The sequence below is a fragment of the Perca fluviatilis genome, chromosome 5 (genome assembly GCF_010015445.1).
Source record: "Perca fluviatilis chromosome 5, GENO_Pfluv_1.0, whole genome shotgun sequence".
Lineage (NCBI taxonomy): Eukaryota > Metazoa > Chordata > Actinopteri > Perciformes > Percidae > Perca > Perca fluviatilis.
Genome location: NC_053116.1, coordinates 11920587 through 11945841, shown reverse-complemented (window position 1 = coordinate 11945841; position 25255 = coordinate 11920587). Strand labels below are relative to the sequence as shown.

Sequence of the window (25255 nt, the reverse complement as noted above, 5' to 3'; positions counted from 1 at the left end):
TTGAATACACTGACTTTACTTCATAAGTAAGTAACATAACATAAGTTTGACTTATGTAGTAAAGTGTAAATGCATTTTTTTTACCTAGTGACTAACTGTATCAGCTCAGTTCACCCAGGCAGATGATGTTGTTTACATTGTGGTGTCTTATTATTGAATAGGAATGTAGAAGTGGCTACTTCCCTGGAATAATTTTGCAACAGTTTGTTGCACAAGACTCCAACCCTCCTACTCAGACTGTCCCACAGTGCCAGATGAAACCTGAGAGGCCAGTAGGGGGCGCTGCAGACATGGGCAGTCAAAAACAACTACTAATCAGATTTTATTTTCCTGTTAGGGCAAGCAAATGCATGTCAGCTGAGTGAAAAGGGTGCTTTGAAGTGATTCAGCACTGAACTTGACCTAATTAAGGGTGGGTGCAGTAAAGAAAGCTCAGTGGATATGGACAATGCCCTCTGTTATCCAGTGGAGCTGATCAACTGCTGGAGTGGACTCTGACCTACCCAGAAGCCACAAGTGATTCTCATCAGTGTGTGCATGTTAAAACAGCCAAAGGAGGTCTGTCGCTAACCTCTATGTAAGATGACAGCAAGTCATATTCAGCGCCTCCAGGGACTGAAGAAGCTTGTAAGTACATTTCCATGTCTGAAAGACAGCTTATTTGCTTGTGGAAACAGCAGTGAATGTCTTTTTCTGTACTAAGACCACACTTTCTTTCCATTATCTCAAGCTATTACGTTATTTAAAGGCATGATACTGTTTTTCTCAGAAGCCTTTGAGACAGTTTCCTGAACCAACACGGAAACATCACGGGATCATTTACACATTTTCTGACTTGTTTTTGTACATCATCATGAGACCAGTGTGAAAGCTACATGCGTGCCAAGAGACAGAGCGAAGAGGCCCATATGGTTTGTCGGATTCCTCCACAACGTGTAAAAAGGGATGTGAAAATTGTATCAGCTGCTTGAGACATGAGTAGCGTACTGTGGGTGTGAAGAAAAATGATATAACTGTTGTTGTTGCTGTTGTTGTTGATTTCCCACTGGCTTTATCTATGAACAAAGACACTTGTCCTTGACTTACATTAATGCACATGAGGTTGTTAGGGTTTACTGATGATGACTAGTAACTCAACCGGCCTCAACTGACATTTGCTTTCATGAATTATCAGTGAGATATTCACTGACTCTGCCAATGGCCAGGGATTTTGCGTCACTTGAATATTTCCATTTAATACTACCTCATTCTTCTACTTCACTACACTTCAGAGTGAACTATTGTACTTTTTACTACTCCACTACATTTGTTTAGCATTTTATTTGTTCGGTAACACTTTACTTTAAGTTTTCTACATAAGAGTGACATGACTCTCACATGACACTGTCATGACACAGTCCTGACACATGAACCCTGACCCTAACCCTAACCCTAACGCTAACCCTAACCATAACGTGTCATGACAAAACCGAATGACACTTACTAAAAAAGAGTTATGTCATAAACATTTATGACTTGTTTATAATGTTTTATGACACGTTCATGACAGTGTCATGTCAGTCTTATGTAGAAAAGTTAAAGTAAAGTGTAACCATTTGTTCTAAGTTGTTCTCAGTGGACATTTAGTTGACAGTGGAGGGTTTTCAGCTGATTAAACTTCCTTCCTACAGCTGACATCCACCCTGAATCACTGTCTTTTGCTTTTGCATCTTTAACCCCTCCATGGCACACATACTGTCATGGCTAACACTGCTGATTTCCACGCCCCATTGCCCATTTGTGGTTACTTTAGTTTTAATAAATTACATTTGTTTAACTCTTGCATGGACTCCTCCCTGTCACCTGACATTATAATGACTGGATTTATATGTGATGGCAGTTTTTTCAGTAGAGCTTTATAGATAATGTACAGCCCAACCCCCCTCTGTTAGGTAAAGAGGACCACCCCTCCTTTTCATAGGAGACAAAAATGTGTATATGGGAGCCATGCTGACAGGTTTTTTTTTTGGCCATGTTTTAAGATCTCCATCTCTTAAATTTCTGCCTCCACCCTAATACAAAGCAGATAGATGACATTTTGTTCGTGGTTCAAAATCTGGCCACCAAAATGAAAACCAAATTTTCTGCATGGCTAAATGCCACTTGATGTAAGTGAGACTATTTTACAAAACATTTCTTGAACATTTAAAACCTTCTTATTTTGGAACAAGATCTAACGGTGTAGTTTAATGCTCCCGACTTTTTGTTGTAGGCATGACCCACAGCAGAGGAGGAACCATTTGGGAAGGCGGCTACTTCTTCTGCAAACTTACTTCAGACTGATCCGGCTGCACCATGGCCCTGCTCGTCCACATGCTGGCCTGTGCCTTTGGCCTGGGCTCGTGGGTGGCAGTGAACGGTCTGTGGGTGGAGCTGCCGCTCATCGTCAACACTCTCCCAGAGGAATGGGATCTCCCCTCCTACCTGACAGTCATCATCCAGCTGGCCAACCTGGGACCTCTGCTGGTCACCCTCATGTACAAACTGTGCCCGGGTCGTCTCAAAGAGCGCATTGTCATTTACTTCATCCTCTCCATCGGCATCCTCTCCTGCATCCTGCTTGCCTTATTCTGGGACAAGACTACGACAGTGGCCGGGGCGTCACATAGCACCGCCTTCTTCATCATCACCTTCTTCCTCTCTCTGGTGGATTGCACCTCCTCAGTTACCTTCCTGCCTTTCATGATGCAGCTTCCAGCAAAATACATCACCACATACTTTATCGGAGAGGGGCTAAGTGGTTTCATTCCTGGCATAGTCGCTCTGGGACAAAGTGTGGGCATCACCAAATGTGTCAACGCCTCTCAAACAGCAGGAAACCAGACAGGCGGGGACACGTGGTCATTACATACAGAGAATCTTCCTCCAAATTTTTCCACCGAGGTGTTTTTCTTCCTCCTAGCAGCCATGATGTGCATAAGTCTGGCTGCTTTTGTTGCACTGAACAGGCTTCCTCGGACATTCGAGCTGTCCAGTGAAAACCTCGTGCCAGACACCGTTGCCTCTGTCAGCTCCGGCCTGGAGAACCCGGGAGCAGAGACTGATGGAGAGGGTGTAAAATGCCAGGGTGAGGGGGCAGCCCAGAGCAAGCTTCTGCTGGCTGGCCCAAAACACTCTGTGTACCAGCTGACCTTCATCTACTTTATGGTGGTGTGGGTTAATGGTGCAACCAACGGCGTGCTGCCCTCTGTGCAGACGTACTCCTGTAAGCCCTACGGGAACCTGGCCTATCACCTCTCTGCTGTTCTGGCAGCAGTGGCCAACCCAGTGGCTTGCACCATTGCAATGTTCTTCAAAAACAGGTACAAATCATTTTTGTATGGATTTAGATTTTTCATTAAACGATAGGTTCACAATTGTTCAAGTCTGTCAGGTGCCCATGTGAACATTGAAGCCGGATTTACTTGCTGTAACCGTTCCTTGTTCATACTGGCCTTTAATAGATCCCTTCATAACGCTTTTGCAATTCAAAGTGGATCTGGTGGTTCTGTGCAAACATTTTTATTTAGTTTTTTTTATAGTTTATCTGAAGCGAACAGCGAGCCAAAGTGAAACCTGAACTTCTAGGCGTTCTAAGAAAACCTCAGTCAAAATCTCATTGATATTTCTAACAACGCTAGTAACTAAAAGACAGGGACGGTAGTTTTCTGAAAAGTATCTACCGGTAATTCATAATATTTTCTGTTTTTTGAATGAGAGATTGCATTGATTTTAAGAAGCTATAGTGGAACAGAGGCAACTCAAATGAATGTCTTGTGCACATTGTTTACGTGGGATAATAAAAGTCAATTAAACTATCCTTTTGAAAGAGAAGTTATCTCTAAGTGGATGAAAACTGATAACAAACCTCTGTTGTTTTCAGGTCACTGGTGTTTCTTGGCGTGCTGACAGCATTGGGGACAGGATTTGGCAGCTATAACATGGCTATGGCAGCTATGAGTCCATGTCCTTTGCTTCAGGGGTCTGTGGTGGGAGAGATGATCATTGTAAGTGAAACACAAACATGTTGAGTAAGAGACGTGCGGCGTTGAAAGAATAGACAGAAAACATTTCTCAGTGGCTTTATGAGAGAAATACCTGTGGCAAAGTTCAATCCCTCCTTTACAAAAGACCTTAAGTATTGAGCAACTCTGCTTACTCATAACTGATGACATATACTACTTGGACTGTTAGTGTGAAATCCTGATTTGTTTTTAAGACAAAAAATGATGTTAAACATTTCCCAGATTATTATTCAGAGGAGTCCACTTTGTTCTTTTGCCCTCACCAGGTGCTCTCATGGCTTTTCTTCACTGGAACGCTGTCTTATGTCAAAGTAATGGTGGGTGTCATCCTGAGAGACCGGAGCCACAGCGCCCTGGTCTGGTGCGGAGCTGCAGCACAGATCGGCTCGCTAGTCGGCTCGGTCACGATGTTCCCGCTGGTTAACATCTACCGGCTCTTTAAGTCAGGGGACTTCTGCAGCACTAAATGTCCTTTATAACACTGAATCTGAGAAGTGTAGTACTGAGGAGGCTGGAGACACTCTCAGGTAAAGGAATAGTTCGTGCCATTCTCATATCTGTGTGTTACAGTAAGTACAGCGCTAGAGGTGGGAGCCAATTAGCTTAGGTTAGTATAAACACTGGAACAAACCGCTAGACTGGCTGTGTCCAAAGATAAATCTAACAATGAGCACCTCTAAAGATCACTAATTAACCTGTCTATCTTGTTGAATTCATGCAAAATGTTGTGGTTTTACAGTGAGTTTTTAACTTTCTTGGCGATCATTACAGTTAGAGTGTCATTTATTGTACGGATATAATAAACAAAGTAAAACATGTTAAAACTTTTTGATATTAATAAATGGCCGTTACATTCAAGGCATTGCCAAATGAGTTGCTACAAAGCTGATTAAGACTATCAGCTCCCACACAACTCTCTCTGGATTTCTCAGTATGGCTATGTTCAGAAGATTGAGGCGTCCGGAGACTTTCCCGCGCAGAAACTCGAGTGAAGATAATTACCCCTTCTGAAGAGTCCATCATGTTTATTTAATCCTCTGTGTCCTCCTTGGCTACTAGCAACTGTGTGGAGGAGGGGGGGTGCGCGATCACGTAACGCTTGTATCATGTGAACGCACCAACAGTTTTGTTGTCATTACTTAGAATTCCTCATGGGGGACACAGAAACTACGCACTATAGCTTTAATTAGTAAGCTGTAGAGGTGCTAGTAAACAGATTTGTTTTTAAAACTTTGGACAGAGCCAGGCTAGCAGTTTCACCTCTTTCTTCTCTTTGTGCTAAGCTAAGCTAATTGGCTTCTGATTCTGGCTTCATATTTAGCCTATAGACATGAGGGTAGCATCAATATTTTCAGCTAACTCAGCAAAAAAGGGTGATTGATGATTTTGCTTTTATTTTCTTTCTTTTGCAGCTTTGTCATTTTTTTCACCTTCTTTGCACTTAACTGTGTTAACTTGTGTTAAACTCATTTGATACACTATGATGGAAAAAGCTATTAACTTGTATAAATATTAAAATTTAAAAAGTTCAACACTGGACACAGCTCTTTCCGTCATTCTGTTACAGTAGTTTCAGGCCAATAAGTGCATTGCACCAATCATGAAACTGTCAACTTGTTTGCCCACTAGATGGCACAAGCACACTTCTATATATTAAAACCTGTCACTCCACATTCTGCAGGCACAAATCCTGGCAAATGAAATACATTTATACTGTTCAAATGAAAAAATGAAGGAGTTCAAATTTATGTTACACGTGTAAACTGTAAGCTAAAGATTTAATGCTGACATTTATACACCTTTTTATATGGGAGTTTCCCTTTAAATTTAAACATGCATGCAACTAATAAAACAGGTTGTTGATGCATTTTATTACTGTGAATATGACAGACAGTCAGGACTCGGACTGCTATGTAGTATTATACTACCAGCTCACAGCACCACATAAGTGACAAAGAGGCAAATATTGTACTTTTTACTCCACTACATTTATTTGACAGATATAGTTAATGGCTACTTTACAGATTAAGATTTTACATAAAAGAGTAAAAAAAAAAAAAAAAAAAAAAAAAAAAAAGTATAGTATCTAAACAAGATTTAAAAAAAAAACTCTAACTTGACCAGCTAGAACATTTTTTTTGTACATTTAGTTGATAAGATTTGATTTTTTACATTGTTGCATTGGTACTTTGACTTAAGGATGACAAAGAGCCACCCCTAGTTGTACCTAACATTTTGTCACCACCTCAAGAAAACAGATCATTAAATAGTCCAGTAGATGGATTCATTTTTAATTAGTGACCATTATAAGCTTCGCAAAGGCCATGCTAAGGTTATTGTCCACATATCGTTATTTGTTGCTCACGTGATGCATGTGTGAGTCTTGCAATACCACCATTGAAATACAGACTGAAATGATCTCAGGAATAGGCCACCAACAGATTAATAAATCACCAACTATCATGGAAATAGTGATAACAAACAAAAAGAAACAGGGAAAGATAAGTCATAAGAAACCAGACAATCCTATAATATGTCTGGTCCAAGCTCCCATCATCCCTATAAGAGATGCTGCTGCACATCCTCTGAGGAGGATGCCGGGACGCTGGTCATCCATGGGAACCGGAGAGTAGTTTCCCATCAGCAGCTGTTCCTCCTCTCTGCCCCCTTGCCCTTCAGAAGGAGAGCGAGAGGTTCCCCGGCCGGGAGGAGGAGGGCTCTAATTACTGATGCTCAGCGGGGGCCGATTGGCTGTTGCTCCTGCCGCTGGTCACTTGGGAGCTTCCCTGACCCCGACACGGAGTAAAAACAAAAAGATAAGGAAAGGAAAATGGGGCCACAATTAGCCCAATGTAGCCTCCAGGGCCCAGGATCAGTGGAGGAGAAGCACAGATGGGACTTTCTCACTTGGATTTGTTGAATCTACATTGCAGCATGTGTAAGCTGCTCAGAAATCGCTGCAGTTGTTGATGCAGATTTGAAGGATAGGTGTGAAGAGATTTATTATTATTTGTCTTAAAATAAAATAAATTAGGCGATTATCTTCATTAAACTGGGAGTGTTCACCTGAAGCTTGCATGTAAACGCTGTTATCCTGGTTGTTACCATGACTTTGAATACTTGTGTGCAATCAAAAGGGTTTTCTCTAAGCTTCATTAGCTAAATTCCTTGATTGGCTCAGGGCTTTTGTGTCGAGAGACAAAACAAAGCAGTAAAGAAAAGTGTATCATTTTCCTGCGAGTGTCAGATGGTCCCATCGCTCCTCCAGCTGGTCAGGAGGGGCTGAGGCCACCTGGATGCTGTGTCCCGGTCCTGTGAGATCCTGCAGTCTCCTCTGCCATGTGAAGACTCCACTTACTACGCCACTGAGGGGTCCATCTGCTCAGGACGACACCTCCCAAAGAGCCCCCCGCCCCCCGTCCCCACCACCATCACCACTGCTCCCCCACAGCTCCCCTCCCTTCAAGCCAGCCACTGTGCCTCTCAGCTAAATGAGCAGTGTGTCAAATGGAAGGAGGTTTTACCCTTCCTTCAACTGGATAAGAGAATGAATTCACAGCACCACGATGCAATGAACGAATGAACCCACCTGCACTGCTGCTGAATCGACAAGATATGTCACCTGCGTCTGACTTTGCACAATCTTCTCGTGAGGAACGAATATACGGTTCACAAGTAGCATGTTCACATTTGGCCACACGAAAGGAAGGTAGTTTTGGTTGTTGCTGACGAAAACAACAAAAAACAACGCTCAGAAAAGTGTAGAAGTTTGCTTGGGTGAACCCGTAGGCCAACAGATTTTGGCAGCTGATGTTCAGGTGAACAGCTTGTGGGTAAACCAATTGCTGATGCATGCAGACAATTCACAGACAGGCACATCAGACAGCATCTCACAGCCTCTCTCTCGTCAATTTCCACACACACATACCATCTAATAAATGCCGTCCATTTATTTGAAATTGGATGTGACAGCCCTTGTCATTTTACTATAGTGTCTCGGAGCAGACAGCAATGCACACAGGCCCACTCCTCGTTTTCTATCAGCAGGTATTGATGTTGCTTTAATGAAGTGCCTAGCACTCCACCCTAGGAAGAGACAAGTCTGTCAGCATATGTAAATGCTTCCTGCCTGTCATTGTTGTGGAGGGTTCAGCATGGGTCAGCATAGATTCCCCCTCTGGGAACCCTTTGTTCTGGGGCCCGACTGTGCCACATGAGGGGACCAATTACAGAGCTGCACAGCAGGACGGGGGTGCTAACTTGTTACCCTGCCGTAGTGAGCTAATTATTACCTCCACACTGTGGGTAGCAGCATACAGCCAGTGCATCATGGATGGGTAACAAAAGCTAGTTTGTCTGTATGCATATATGATTCACATTTCCAGTATATGAAAATACATTTTACTTTGGTGAATTGGTTTATATTAAAGGCACCATTATCACAGTTTGGGAAAAGGTCATCCTAATTTTCAGGCCATAAATAGCTACTGAACTACTTAAATCCCAGCGGAGCTCCTTTGCATTGTCAATGCAAAGGCAATTTACAGGCTACAGACTGCCAACCACATAACCTTGATGTGGTGTCAAGAAATGATTTATGAAAATGCATCCTGCTCTGCCGGTCCCGAGTGAGACCGGGCTGGACCCGGAGAGTTGACACAAAGCCCATATGGCCGAGCAAACACACTCGCTGAATTATCATTCATATCATAACATCTCAATGGGCTTTTGTTCCCAGTTCCTGATGAGATATTTGGCAGTCTGTTTCTCATCAAGGAGTGCAAGAGATCTGCCAGGTTTTCGCAGAGCAACAAAATGTTTCAGGTGACGTGCAAAATGATACTTTATCCTAATGCCAGCGAGTGGAGTATTTTATGAAAAGCAACAACAAGTAGGTGAACTGAAATATGTAAACACACCTGAGCAAGTGCATTATCAGGAGTGTTTTGGAGGGTAAAATAAAGGGAATATTTTAGGACAAAATACCAAACACACTTACTTTCTTGCTATTAGCCCCCTCCCCTTACATTCAGCCCATTCATCTCCTTCTCCCCACCCCCAGTGACCAGTCTGGCCCAGCTGCTAGGGGCTACCAGTCCCCCTCGTGTGTGGGGCCAGTCAAGTGGAAAATGGCTGCTACCGAGAGAGCCCACTTTAGAGAGCCATCATCCTTTGAAGGGGCATGATGGCCTTTGACAGCCACAGTGTTAACATGGAGCCCACACGAACACAGCACTGCTATTATCGTGTTTACTAAAGGAAGAGGAAAGGAGAGGGGATCAAGGGCCTTGTTGGTTGATGTTTGAGTCCAGGGGTAGCGGGGTGCTCGTCTGAGCCACGCCAAAGTGGCATTGTGGGGAAACATGACAAGGGATCACTCACAGCCAGGTGGAGATTGTATTTCAGCATAACAGTCGAGTTTTTAGCGAACAGGTGGCGATATGATTTGTTTGTCTCATGCTTTATCTCAGTATGGTGTGATTACTATTCAAACACCTGTTTCAGTCAGATATTGCAGGTAACATAACTCGGCTGCTATTGGGACGAACCTCTAATGAAAATCATGATTCTCAAAGCACGGTTGTGCACTTCTTGTTGCTTTCACACAGCAGTCAAACATACAAATACCTTCGAAAAAGATGTTGTGCGCATTTGTAAAGGCAAATATCTGTTGAGTGTCCAGATAGACAGGAATGTTTGGATAGCTGAAAATAGGCATTTTGTTTTCGAATGGTTAACTAGATAGTCTCTAACTGTGTCTGTCTGCTGTTTGGTGCTGAGCAGGTAGTGTACGGTGGGTTTTTAGAGGTTTCTTCTCTGCAAACAGCTGCCTGCTATGGCAGAAAACGACGAGCGGTGAGAATGAACAAAAAAAGTTGCGACCGGACAGCTAAACAATGAGCTGGAACTAGCACTGTCAGTTAAACGCGTTTTTAACGGCGTCAATTTTTTTTATCGTGAGATTAATGTTCTTTTGGGCCTAGCAAACTTTGTAGTTTTTTTTCCACATGCTGTTGCAACAACTAGTAACGTTAGAAAACTACAACACCGGAAACAAAACAACAGGCACACACTTGTTTGGGCTTGCGAGCCGGCCAAAGAGTAGTAGGCTAACGTTACGTTTTGAGTGGATGGCGAGCGCGAGACGCCGAAATGGATGCCAATAAGATTCTGAATGGAAAGTTTACTTTTAAAAAGTTGCCAAATGGTTCCATTGACAAGACCAAAGTGATCTGTGTGTTTTGTCGTTGTGAACTGAGCTATCATCGCAGCACGTCCAGTCTGAAATACCACTTGATGGCCGAGCACACAGCTGATGCATATTCCCCGCCCGCTCATCAAAGCCAGGCGACAAAAGCACAAAGCAAGCCGATCCACTTTTCCATGTTGATAGGAGCATTAAAATGAGAAAAAATAATGGGACAAAAAGAAATCAAGGGACATTTAGAATAGATAAAAATGTGCGATTAATTGCGAGTTAACTATGACATTAATGCGATTAATCGCGATTAAATATTTTAATTGTTTGACAGCAATAGCTGGACTCACTATGAGCTGAGGGAAGCTGCAGATTCGCGTTATAAAAGGTTCATCACTAAAAGCGACCCCTTTCACTTTGTCATTGAATAGATTATTATCACATATAGATTATAGCAGCTTTAAGTAATGATAAAGGGACATGTTATTTTGGTGGACAAATGGATTTACTTTTGACATGAGTTAAATGTTTTGAGCAGGTTAGGGCCTTTTGCAGGACAAATGTAAAATGCTGTGGTGTTTGCCCTCAGTGTTTTGAAGAGCGCTCTAATCCACCTTTGGCCTTATGCAATGTGTGCAGCCCAATTTATGGATGCAGGTTGGATCAGCAGCAGATAAAAGCTGACACCGTTTCATCCGGCCTCGCTCAAACTGGCTGGACTCCAACACCGTCTGACTGCTGATCTATGGCTGGAACTCTCACAGCTCCGGCACATGTTGCTGGAGGACACACGTGGAGCTCACAGTGAGCAACAGTGATTTTAACGGCAACAAATGGTCGAGGTATGTCATTATCCAGATTTTTGGTGAAGGGATCATTACCTGCCACAGATGCCACTGTTGTTTTGTGTCTCCATTTGTCCTGAGGCGAGTATAGCCCCGATACTTGAAAAGAGCAGGAGGTGCCTTTGTGTAGACGCACACCTGATCTTAGCAATCAATTGGCAGCTCTACCCTCACACAAGTCTCACAGGCTCTGCCTCAAGGCCGTCCATCTGTTGCTGCGAGGCTGTCGCTGAATGTGCTTGTGTACAGGTCTGCATCTATCTGAGCGCCTGTGTGTGTTGGGAGTGGGAGGTCGCAGTAAAAATATGTGATTTGTGGTTTTGTGCCTGTTGACCCCCTGCTGCTCCCAGAGGTGTAGCTCTCTCACTCTCTCTGTAGTCATGAAACCGATATTTAAAGCTAAAAGAGGTGACAAACAAATGTGGCAAGATGCTTGGTGTGTGTAATTAGTACAAACAGAGGTAGCATTAGAGAGCTGGGGGAGTTTAGATCTATACATTCTAAGGAAATGAGCATATTGCACCCTTTATCTTCCATATAAACAGATGTAAAGATATGCATGATGTGAAGAAAGCTGAAGTAAAAAGGACAAATAGATGAAGTCTTTCTAACATACTGTAACAACAGATTGTTATTTCCTGCTGAGTCTGCATTATACTGCTGTTTGTGAACACCTTATCTTCCCTGAGAACATTAAAAAACGGCTTTTGAAGGTGATGTTGAATGCCTGCAGCGATAAATACTCCTGGGTATGTGTGTTTGTGAGTGGAAATGCCGACATTCTAACCAAAGTGTCTTATTTCAGTGAAATTCAATGAGAGAAGCAATGCAGAGGAACGCTGTAAATGATCATGACAGAAAGACTTAATGTCCTCGTACGCACCAGATTTTAAACAATATTTTGTCTTGTCCTCTTGTCTTTTCCCCATAGTCTTGCTTTCTTCTACTGTGCCTACATTTAAATATAAGATACAATTAAATACACCCTATTGATCCCCAGCGGGGAAATACAGATGTTGCAGCAGTAAAACAGAAACAACAGAAAAAAATACAGATAAAAATAGAAATAAATACAAAAAAATTGAAGCTATACAAGAGTATTTGGAGACAAAATGACATAATAAAGTGAGTGGTGTGATTAATAGCAGCAGAGCCAACGGGTCTATGTAAACAATGTGCACCAGCAGGCTATTAATAGCAGTCTGTACAGCTGTCTGGTGTTTGTCTGTATTCATATAATAGAATATAGTGCAAGAGTCAATGTAACATATCAACATACAGTAGTATGGTAAAATATGTATAATGTATAATGGTATATGGTACGATATAGTAGAATAGAAATGAGACATAGTATGAGGTGCAGTAGTTAGTAATAGTATAGAATAACATAATGTATAGAATATTATAAAACGGGTAGCTCAAATCAAGCAATCTGATTGGTTTAAAGCTGTAATATAATAACCACATACAGCGGCTATAATTGAAATTCCTTTGCACAGTAAGTATTACTTTGCGTCTGAGAAAAAAACATTAGAAAAACTCACAAACATGCTGCCGTGACACAGAGCTGGTTTAAAATCGGCCAAGTATCCCTTTACGTGTACGCTATATTTAGAATATTTTCACCGCTTTACCTTGCCGTAAAACAGCCCTTTTCGACGGGGAACTAGAGCCGTTATCTATGCTCTCTTCAAATCCACCAGACTCCATTGATAAAAACAGCAATTTTACCTCTAAGTACAGTACAACGATATAACAGTATATAGTAGAAGTATAATAGTGCAGCAATATAACAATATACATATAGTATAACTTAATGTCAAATATAATGTGTTGTATAATGCAGCAATATAACAGAATAGAATATCAATATAATATGGTATCATATGGTATAGTATAATAAAGTAAATAATAAGAATCTATCAACAGTATGGCATTAGGTATAATGATCGTTTATCGGTGTTTTAAGCCCCCAACGTCACCTTCCTGGAAGGCCCTAGGATTAGGCAATGGTTATGGTTATGGTTAGGGTTAAGGTTAGGGTTAGGTGCCTTGAAGTCAACGGTCACAGTGCTGCCTGGAAGGAGACGTTGGGGGCTTAAAACACCATCAGTGCAGCAGTCCCTAAGAGAGACAATGGAGAGGGAAATGAATATGAGTAGGAAAGTATTTTATTGCTACCTTATTTAAACAAATTTGCCCTGTAAAACACAGGTTGTATCATAAAGTGTTACCACAAATTGTACCAATGCAGTACCGTTATATTATTTTGTAATATTTGGGGGAGGGTGTTGCAGTTGTAAGTCACAGGGAGAGTCCAAATAAAAAATGAATAACGCTGGAGACTGTCTTGCTTTTTGATAAGGGAAATATAATGTTCCCCACCCCAATCATTTTCCTACAGTCTCTAAGGCATAAAATATATATATTTTCTTAAACTGTAAAAACAAATAACAAGCCAAAGACATAATGGCAGGAGACTAATGGACAACATTGCAGCACAAGGTACACACCATTTCTATACTTTTTATGCTAAGCCTTTATTTAAGCCCTTATCTTGAGGATAAAAGCTGAAACTTTTCCTTTACTGCTTGAGTTGGACGGAGCATAATGTATCTGAGCTGTGCATTACAGTGAAGAATATCTTCCTCTATACTATCTACCCCATGGGAACATGATTTTTGATACCACTGACCTTGTAAATATTGAACCTTTCTGATAGATGTGCGATATGTAACTCGATTCAGGGTTATTCTGATAAACTGATGATTAATTGATAATGGAAAAGATGCGCGTTGTACTGTTGCCTTGTTGCACTGTTCTCTATTGTTTCTCTGTACTCTCTCACTTGTGATGAAATATATTTAATTTGTGGTGTACTTGTATTAAATCTGTATGACATTTGGATTTTGGATTTCCTTTTCATCTGTATCAAAGGACTCTCCAGTAGTTCGGTAGTAACCAATGTGGGTTCTTAAGCTTTAATGATTTATTTCATTTAGATTATTGATCTCTGTCTCTCGTGCCTGCGCTGTTGCTCTGTAAGTAGAATAGTCGCAGATGAAAAACAGTAATGTGTCATGTTCAAACTGGTGGCCTCCCTTTCTGTACGCTCTCACTTTAACATGATTTAGTTCATTATGGGAATTTGGTGCTGGGGAGAATGTCATATGCTAAGTTAACCTCTGCATGCCTCGCTGGCTCGGTGCCAGTTATGAAAAGGACACAAACATAGACACACTCTCTTTGATGATGACAACTGGCAAAGTTCCCAACCTTTAAAACAGCTCGAGCTGCTTTCTGGATGTATCAATGGTGTGAGTGCACTCAATAAATCTGCAAGGGTCTGATTCAGACTCCCACACATCGCCGCTCAGTGTCCTTGAAAGCAGCTAATGCCATATCAGTTCACGAAACATAAGATCTGTCCGCTCTGCCACAAGTCAATGAGTCACTGAGAGCACTTTTTACTGTGTGGATAGTGACTGATGTCCATTTCATACATATATTTAGTAAAATTCTCACAGATTAATTCAAACCGACGCTCTGACGCTTGTATTTTCGTGGACAGCCGACTGTAAGGACAGCCAACAATCCCATTGAGAAATTAACAGGGTCCCCTGTGCTTTCCTCTCCTTTAATGAATAATTCAGCTGTCAGGGTGAAAGCAGGGCGAGGAGACCTTGTAAGTGGCGACTGACTCAGCACTCTGTGGCCTGAGGGTGACACTTTAAACCTGAGCATCGCATCCTGTTCCCTCCATAACAGGTAGTGGTGCTGCAGTATGTCTCCTGTGTTGGTGGCCACATGGTCGTCCAAGTGCAGAGGAAATGGAGAGGAGAAGAGGAAGCTTTGCTCAGTATGGATCTGCTCATCATCAGGCTCCCATAAACGTTTTGCAGAGCAAGATAGTTTGTTGGTTGTCGAAGCACGTTTTAGCCACGCTAGCAGCTTGACTCTATGGCTGTCAATGTCGGTTGGTCGGTTGGTTGGTTGGTTGGTCAGTCGGTCGACCACTTTGATCCAGACTGAAATATCTCAACAACTATGGATTGGCACAACATTTAACACAGACATTCATGATTCCCCTCAGGAACAATTGTAAAATCATAACCTTTCAACAAGGGCCATCATCAGGTCAAATGTTTATGTTTTATACTTGATATTGTGACCTTTGCACATTCCATCCTCTTTGTTTCAAACACTGTACAGCTGTTTTCATTTTAAAAAACCATGTTTCATATTCTTTATTGTAATTTTTCTATTTCCATTCATAATTCTTGACTTTTGCAGTACGTGCTTTTTATTTTCTCTTACTGTGTTCACTGTTGTGCACCAAAACGCCAATGCAAATTCTTCATATGTTATGTATATTCTGATTCTGATATGTCCAATACTTTTCTGTATGATCTGCAAAACGAGACCGTCCTTACAAGAAAAACGACAAAACAACAAATCCCCCCCGGCATTGTCATTGTAAACATGTTAGCATTTAGCTTAAAGCATTGCTGTATCTATGCACAGCATTGAAGAGCTACCATAGCTGTAGACTCTTTGTTTTATAATTACAGTAATCACACATGCAGGAAATAGAAAATAATGGTCAATATATACTTTTTTCCAAACACATCCTTGTGCGAATGTCAAACTCATTTTTCCTTTCATCTATTTACACTCATGTCTAACACCAATCCTTAATCCAGAGTATATTTTTGGCCTTTCTTTTGTTTCTATTGGGTGCATCATGCCTGTGGCTGTCTCCTGCATTCATAGCCAGTGGAGGAGGAAGGCATTTCAGCACAGTTACAAAAGATGATTCCACATTCAGGGCACTCAAGCCCCCCTGGGCCCAGTGCATTTGCCTCCTATAGTCCACAGAGATCTAAGCAAACATCTGTTTTGCTCCGGAAACAACCTTTGATCTCAGAACGAAGACTTTGTCAAATTAATGAAGAAAAGGATCATTACAAACACAGAAAGTGAATCTGTCTGTAAAGTCTGTTATTGATCAGGCGTGTAAGGGGGGAGGTTAAGGATGATTCACATCTTTCGCGTGTGCTCATGAGCTTATCACACTGGATCGATTGCATTTCAGGTTAGACCCAAACTCAGCGAGCGTCACAGAGAAAATATTCCATATATGTGCGACCCACTGTGACTCCATTAAACATGAGTCACAACTGTTCACATGTGTACAGATTGTGTGCAGGGCTGTAGTCAGTATTTTACACATACTGAGGTCATGAAATCAGAAAGAAAGTCTCTAAAAAATGTTTACATTTATAGATGTTTCATCTCAAATGTATCTACCGATAATTAGCTGTTAAATTATAGTTTCATTTAAATGAAGCAGTTATTACAAGGATATCATTTACGGCTCATAGACTCAACTATCAACTATATATATATATATATATATATATATATATATATGGATATATATATATATATATATATTTTCTCCATTTTCCGTTTAAGTAGCATCAAATTATATTGTTCTTTTAAGGAAATTATAAGGAAATTATCGACCCATAAAATAAAGTGTTTTATTTCCCCTACATGGAGGTTTAAATGCTCCTCGATGCCAGGAATTTAAATATGCTCAGTCTAAAAAATATCAGAATCATCATAAAACGTAGATTTTAAACTCCCCATAGGGTGCTAAAACTCTCAAATTCCCAGAAAAAATACAGAGGACATGACCTCAGGGTCCTGGGGTAATGATTACTTTATAATTAAAATCTGATGTAACTCTGTGTCATTTCAGCCATTAATGCTTAAATCTGCAAGAATGACACTTCTTCACTGCTGTATTTGCTTGTATTTAACACAACATGATGTCTTGTAGATATTATATGATTTTTGGACTTTTGCAAGTAAAAGACAAATAAACAGACAAACAAAACAATAGAATAAATACAAAAACATATTCTAACCCTGCGCCCCTTGTGTTAATTATTCAGTTATTTTGTTGCAATGTTGTAGGTCAGAAGTGTGTTTTGGGGTCTCAGTCGGCAAACGTGGTTATGCTCCAATTTATTAACTTGTCCCTCGTCCTCCGCCTCCTAACAACATGGGTGAAGGAGGTGATCAAATCCCTCTCATATAACTACACCTCGCCTCCAAATACATCCTATTACAGAAGATAAAGACGCTCTAACTGCTGTTCTACTGTTGCTTCAGGTAGTAGTATCTCAGCTCTTGTTTAAGGAACAACTTTGAAATTGGCACAACTTCCATTTCCCCTGTTCTGAATAAAATCAATAACAATATAATCATTTTCCATGAGAAAGCCATCAATGCCTGTGTTAATCAGACCACGTTAAATTTCCATCTCTCCATCCATCCATTATGTATACCTGCTTATCATAAGCAGCGTCACAGGGGGGCTGGAGAGTATCCCAGCTCCCACTGGGCGAGAGGCGGAGTACACTCTGGACAAAATCCAGCCAATCACGGCCAGGATGAATATGGCAGACGAAATGAACAGTAGTTATAATCTAATATATTGTGTGATTTAAAGAACATTTATTTTCATAATTATACATTGTGCGTATCAAATAATACCAGGAGGAATTGCAGCATTGACCAGGAGTTTCCCTGCCTTTTGCCCAGTGCATGCTGGGATAGGCTTCAAACATTAAGTGGACAGTGTAGCAAGAAGATGAGGTAATGGGCCACACATTGCTGATACTGCCACCTACTTAGCAGTTCTCTATAGTGCTTTTAGATTTGAGCTAAAGTATGCTGTCAGTGTGTGAAGAGGAAATGGAGCATTGCTTAATTAATGCTCAGATGCACATGGATGCCTCAACAATTCTTTGATTCTTTGACTTTTGAAAGCTGACTTGACAATCATTGTGAGCCCAAATTTCCATCAACAAAAACAGGAACAGGACTGTCAATCTCATGAGAGAAGCACAGTACCAATAATTAGTGAGAAAGATTAAGTGACAACAGCCTTCTCCCAGACATAAAAAAGCCTTTTATTGAGAATTCAAACAGGTGTCATACTGGTTTCTGAGCAGCAAAACAAATGACAGGCTACTGAGCCGTAAATAGCACAGCAGACGATGGGAGATTGGCCATATGTCCACTGTGTGTGTGAGCGCCAGCTACACTGGCTTGGTTTGAGATAGGATTCTTTTGGGAACGTCCCAGTAAAAGCTCCTCTGGGACGGAGAGGAATTCAACTACCACATCCATTCACTCAATTGTGGTCGGCTGAAATGCTTAAACAGCGCACTTGTCTCCTCTGAGGTTTGGGTGTGTTAAAATGACAATTTAGCTGAGCGTTATCTGTCACCGCTAAGCAATTAGCTGACAATCACAATCAAAACGCTGTTGGAGCTGGCAAATCATTTTTGCTGGTACAGTGAGACAGCATCCGGTGATGAAAATGTGATGTCAGATTGAAATTCATATTTGTGTACATCATTAGCCCTCTTCATGTCCCCTCTACGTTCACTACCAAGAGAGTGCAAGAGTGTTAGGCAAGGGTAGGACGTTCTCCGAGGAGCACATAGCTCCATCTGGGCCAAAGTAATTGGTCTGCTATTCATATTCAGCAGTGTAATAGCCTCTAGCTATTCATACAGTCACACGTGAACTAGTTTAAGTGAGAACAATCAAAAGATGGGTTGACCCAAGTGTCAGTTTTTCAGCAGGGCTTACCGAACCGACGGTAAGAAAATCTATGCTGGTTTGATCCTTTTCTGATTGAATCTATCAAACACTATCCAAAGACTTACAGCAGAATTTAGCAGAGTTCTAGTTATTGTACTGCAGAAACACTGATAGATTGTGCTACCTCTACGAAGGTGAATCTTGCATTATGATGAACTGCCATTAATAGAACCTGCTGCTCTTTGAATAACATGATCTGCCCTCCTTTCCCTGAGAAAGGCCTGCAGCAGTCCTGCTCTCTGAAATGTATGCAGTGAATCAACGATTACAGTGGCAGCTTACGGTGAATTATTATCATGTTGAATAAATAATTATGTTAAAGTACCACAGAGTTGTGAGTGCTATGATAATAACATGCACAACAACACGCTCACTGTGTTTGTGCGTACACGTTTCCTCAGCAACCACCGAACCCAACAAACAAGAGTAAACTAGATCTATTTCACCATTAACACCATTCCTCACCACCATCAAGGCAGTGGGACTACTGGAAAGCCCCCTGCTGTAGAGGTAAGTGGCCGCTGATGTTTTGTCCTGTGTAAAAACACCTATAATTACCTGTGTAATGGAAGAAAGCACCCTTCATCATCTGATCATTCCTCAACAAGATAAATATGGTGGTCAAGGCATTTAGAGACAAATGCTATCCTCTTGGTGGCGAGGATTTGGAGTGGTGTATTTATCATGGTTTGAAGTGGTGTCTGAGTCTAACCAAAGTACTGATTATTCAGAGTGAAGAGGAGCTGCCAGCCCATTACCTCCCAGAAAATAACAATGTGAACACCCGCCTCCCTGGCCTTTCCTGATGTAGTCTGTCAGAGCTTGTCAGCTGCAGCACCGTTCATTCAATCTCAACAAGCACCATGCTCCAGGATTCATTCCCCGTCCTGCACTATCTCTCCCTCCCTGTTAGCTTCACTCTCCCTATGCTGCCTCGCATTACCTCCCAATGTCTTGCAGGTTGCCTCCCCCCCTTCAGCCCCACCCCACCCACCCGCTCACTTCCTCCCATTCTGCAAGGCTCTGCTGCTCCACCCCTCCACCCTACTTGGTCCTGATGAGCCATTGTGAGATTCAAGCAGATGGATGGAGAACAAAGGGGTGAGAGGGGGGCCCCCTCTGCCTGTCCCCTTAGTATCACTGCCAACCAGGCTCTGGGTAATCTTCTCAAGCTTTCACGGCAGAGCAATGAATAACCTCAGCCTCCTCTCTGAGACCCGGGCTACGCCGCAGCCACCCCCCTCTTATCTTACCCTCTGCAGACTCGCCAGGGCCGGCTGCTCCCTGGATAGCATCTCTCACCCTCGCTTTCTACTCACTGTCTCTGGCCTCCACACCCAATCAGGGGTTTTTTTTTGTTTCTATGGGCGTGTTACAAGGCCCGGAGATTAATTGGGGCTGTGGCTGGATGACATCTGGTCCCAGCTTCATAAAAGTCTGGGTCCTTGAGGTCTGCCGGGTTTATAATGAAGTGTATATAAGTTAATTTTCTCATCAACAGAGCGTTAATCAGAGCTTCTTCAATGTCCATTTCAACACGTAACCGGGGGATAGTTCAGAAAACTGTTTGGTCAATTTGATTACCAGAACTTGCTGACGTAAACTGTACTTTTTATAAAAAATATTTTAACCTGTTTACTAGTTGCATTTTTTCTTTAACTTATATGTCTGGAGATATTCAATAGTTTTCCTATTGTCAACAAATATCAAGAAAAGCCCAATACCATGGTAAAGTGTATTTATTTTTTTATCAATCCCACATATACCAGCCTGCTGCTGATAGTCCCCGATAAATACAATACTTACATCTGTTTCAGTTACATGTAGAGTAAAAGTATCTGGCTGTTTTGGGAAACTATTTAGCCATCTAAAAAAATCTAAACACATATTTACTTAAAAAAAAAAAAAAAGACATCCTCAGTAGGAACCAATTGGCCTAGGGATGTACAAACAGGCTGAGGACGGTGGAAAGTATTGAGAGATAAGGCATCTTATTTTTAACCATTTATTCTGTGTTCTTTATCCGTCAGACAAAACATGATGAGCAAAGATATTTGCTCATCATATATATATATATATTATAAAGGGTTGTTTCTACAATACATACATACACATAAAGAAAAGCAAAGGCAACAAAATATACTAAATAGATAAATATTGAACAAATAGATAAAAGAAAACTAATGACCGTGTCCAAATTTCCTTAAATTGTTACTTTGTACTTTAAAACAAATATGTATTGAAGAACACATCTTTGGTTTTAGTCTTTTCCATGCTATTGGCTGACAATATGATACATGTAAAATACTGACAGCATCTTTAAAATGCTTACAGACTTACAGACTATAATTATATAACAATAATCGGCTCCTTGTGTAACTATATCACAGTACTTAGGGAATTTCCGAGTCGATTATTACACCTGAGCAGAGAAGCTCTACAGTCACTAATAAGAGCTTAATGCTTGTGCCTCTCCACAAAAAAACAATCCACCTCCTCTACTTAACAGAAACAGCTCAACCACTCCACAGCTTCCTTGCATAGCCCTGTTAAAATATTGAGCATGTACTTAAATGCTATTTGGCCAAGTGTCATTTAGGCTGAAGGGCTCTCCATCCACAAAGGATGTCTTAAAGTGACTGGATCAGAGCTGCTAGTGAACCGCAGAGGAATACACAGGTGTTGAATTATTTACTCTCGATAAAATATTTATACTTTTGTCCCACAAACTATAACTACAAGTATGAAGTAGGGCTGCAGTTACACTTAGAAAGAGAGCAGGAGACATGCTAGTGAATCAAACTAACTTTGCGTTACATGTGTTTTACTAAAATAAAGTCCCTGAATTTACTCCTAATACAAATGGAACAGGTCTTTAATTTCTGTTTCAGTGAACTTATATCGTGAATTTAATGTATGCTTCACTGACATTTATCAATAATACAACATCTCTATAACATGACCTCAATTTAGATTTCAGAATAAGAGTCTCCTGGACAACACCACAGCTCATTTAAACCAGTTAAAATACCCCTACTGTGTGTGTGTATATATATATATATATATATATATATATATATAGTACACCATACAGTTCAGAAAGTTCCCTACTTTCATTTGTGTTATCCTAAAAATAAGCAGCAGTTTTAACTGTATTACATTTCCACCTCCCCCTTATTTTAAACATTTATTTGACTAAACATAAAACTTGTAAACCTACAGTGTGTCTTCAAATTGAACCTATTGTGTACAGAGGTGATCATCTGAAAGCAAATTGTACAAGCCCTTGTCTCTAAGTTCTCCATTTTGCTCCGTAAACTGTCATGACATTCTCTGATTAAATTGTATTGACTTTTGGGACCCACTTGCCTAAATCTACAAGATTAGCCTATGATTAATGATGGGCACCTAATCCTTTGTTCAAATTGGACTGTTCAAGAAGAATTGTAGCGGGGAAGAGAAGACGTTCACTTTCTCCCCTTTCAGCACCTGCCACCTGCTGTCTTATCATAGGGCTACTGTGCTGAAAAACAGCCTGTAAAACTAAACAGCCACATCATGCATTTCATCACACGTTTCCTCTGTCCTTTCAAAAATGCCACATAGCGCAGGTGTATGACTTGCATACAGATAAAATGTTGACAGCATTCTCAGCCTGTTAGGGACTTTTAAGTGATAAGCTCATGTAGCCTTTGTGCAAAGCCGTCAGTGCTGAACTACAGGAAGAAAAACAAGATAGATTGTCAGGAAATGTATGGATGGAACAAGAAAGTGAGACCATTCAAATTCTGGAGGTGGAGGTTTTCTTATAATTTTTTTTTTTTTTTTGGCTTTTTCCTTTATTTGTAGTGACAGTGGATAGATAGGAAAGGTGGGAGAGAGATTGGGGATGAGATGCAGCAAAGGGCCGCGGGTCGGATTCAAACCGGGGCTGCTGCGAAGGCCTCAGCCTACATGGGTCGCACGCCCTTACTGGGTGAGCTAGAGGTCTCCCCGAGGCAGAGGTTTTCAAGGGTCTACTCGGATCTGAGGAACAAAGACCCAAACCCGGACCTGAATCAAACCGGGTCCAGATTATGCTCAATTGGGTGTTGGGTAGGGTTTTGTTTTACTGCTACAGGTCTTGGGTGGATCTGAGTGGGGAATGGAATATGATTCACAGATATTAAGTTGGTCATAAAATGATTATCTTTGTCGTCTATCGACCAGTTGGCTACATTGGGTGAGTGTTTCAATGTTTGTGCAGGAGGTTAAAACGTTAAAAAGTTAAACCTGGCTCAACTTTTGCTGCAACGCAACGTCATCTGGCTCGAAGCTACGGTGGCCAATCAGATACATGCAAGCAAACATTCCTGGCGAATTACTTTGTAAATAGTCTATATCGACGACGTTCCACTTCTCGGGTTGCTCCGGTGCCACCGGAAATACCGCCGGATGTCCCTCTTTTTAGGCCGGATGTCCGTCACCTTCTGCTTGCTTTGTGTTGTAATTTTAAACTCCGGTGGATTTCTGAGGACTATGGTTAACTGCTCCTCAGATCTCTGCAGGGTAAATCCAGACAGCTAGCTAGACTATCTGTCCAATCTGAGTTCACTGTTGCACGACTAAAACAACCTTTGAAAGTACACACGTTCCTTCCCGAGGCTATTTTGCAGAGGCACCGTCATTGTGTCCGGGGCTTAGAGCTGCCCAAGACGATTGTGATTGGTTTAAAGAAAGAAATAAACCAGAGCACGTTTTTCTTCCATCCTGGGATGCTGTGTGGACTAGCCAGACCCTCCTCCGCAGCACTGTGGAGGAAGGTCTGGCAATGCAAGACTACTTTGTAAAGAGAAAATGGTTGTAAAATCCTGTCTCGTTGATCTGTCCTCAAACTGGACTTCATGGATCCCCTATACAGATCAACTTGGGTTGATCTGAATGGAATGGAGTGTAACCACTGCGAGAAAAATTATTTTACAAAATCAGCAGTCCATGTAAAACATGTATGCTATTATATGACAATTATTTTTGGCAATTTGATTCATAGATGTTAAATTGGTTAGAACATTATTATCTTCTGTCTATCTTGGATTGGATCTAACGATAGCCCTTCAGATCGTTCTATGGGTTCGTTTCAGATTGGTTGCAAGGATCTAGGGCTGGGCGATAAAACGATATGTATCGCGATAGACACGTAATCAATATCAATAGAAAATGCGTTCGATAAAACGTTCGATAACTTGTTTTTCTTCTTCGGAAGAAACCAGAAGTTGCAAAGCAAGTTTGGTTGCATGAACAAAGGCACTCACTCTCTGGTAACCTAGCAACGTATGGAGTGACACTCTAACAGCCAATCATGTAACAGTATCATGTTTGGTTGCGCCCACTCGCTGTCCGTGTTGGATTCTACAATAACAGAACCGGGGCGTGGAGGCGATAAGTGGAAAGTGAGTGCCGCGAGCAGAGGAAATTGTTGATAAAACAGGAAAAGTCAGTATGGCAGTTTTTGGGATTTTATAAGTCTGACCGTCGTCCCCACCAACACTACCGCAAACTTGTTTTACCACCTTAGCCGCGCTCATACTTTGGAGCACAGCCGTATTCGCCAGCAACGTCCAACAACATCTGCAGCTGCTACACCGCACAAGCAGCAGACCGCCATGGAGAGGTACTCTGCATCAGCGCCTTACTAAACGCTACAAAGAAATAACGGAGGCAGACGTGCTGAGCACTGTCCAGAAGCCAGGTTACCAACCTAGCACTAAAGCTGCAGAAAATAGTTCTTCTCAGGTTTCAGGTTTCTCTATGTTTATATTTAACACTTTGCACCATGTTATTACACCTTATTAAGCAGTTCTTACTTATTCTTTCTTCACTGTGATTTTAGACTTATGTTTACATTCTAATTATTTGAGTGATTTCCATGGTTGTGCTGACTTTTCTGCTTTTATAACTGAGGGGATTATAATCAGAGGAAGGTTAAGTTTAAAATAAAAATGTTTAAATTTAATATATTTTTCTCCTGGTCCTTATTTTAAATAGGTCATAAAAAATATCAATAATTATCGATATCGACCGATATGAAACACTTATATCGTGATACAGTTTTCAGCCATATCGCCCAGCCCTACAAGGATCTGTCTCTTGAAGTGGTTTACCTCTGACTTGTAGACAATTACCGTACTAATTTGATATGAGCAAAATAGCCAAAATCTGTTTAGCTTTAGACACTGACTACATTATATACATGCTTTGATTTTCTCACATTTAGATCGCTGTAATGGCAACAATTTGACAATTCACAGACTCCAAACTGTGCAGAATGTAGCAGCTAGACAAGTAACACACAAAAAACAAAAAACAATAAAAGAGGTCATACTCCCCTTTAAATGTCTGTTTTAATTTAAAGATTTTCACAACCACACTTCATAACCCGGCCCCAGACTATATCTCTAAATACATTTTTGTGTCTTTCTCAACCTGCATACAGTCTGAGGAGG

General features: G+C 41.3%; 1 protein-coding gene across 1 annotated transcript; it reads left to right on the top strand.

The window, feature by feature from the left end:
* The first annotated feature begins 331 nt into the window (after positions 1-331).
* Positions 332-5582, top strand: slc52a3 (solute carrier family 52 member 3). The gene is made up of 5 exons (XM_039800835.1): positions 332-627; positions 2252-3341; positions 3902-4025; positions 4310-4570; positions 5456-5582. The coding sequence occupies exons 2-4, from the start codon at positions 2335-2337 to the stop codon at positions 4520-4522; spliced, it is 1344 nt and encodes a 447-aa protein (XP_039656769.1). The 5' UTR covers positions 332-627; positions 2252-2334; the 3' UTR covers positions 4523-4570; positions 5456-5582.
* Positions 5583-25255: the final 19673 nt, after the last annotated feature.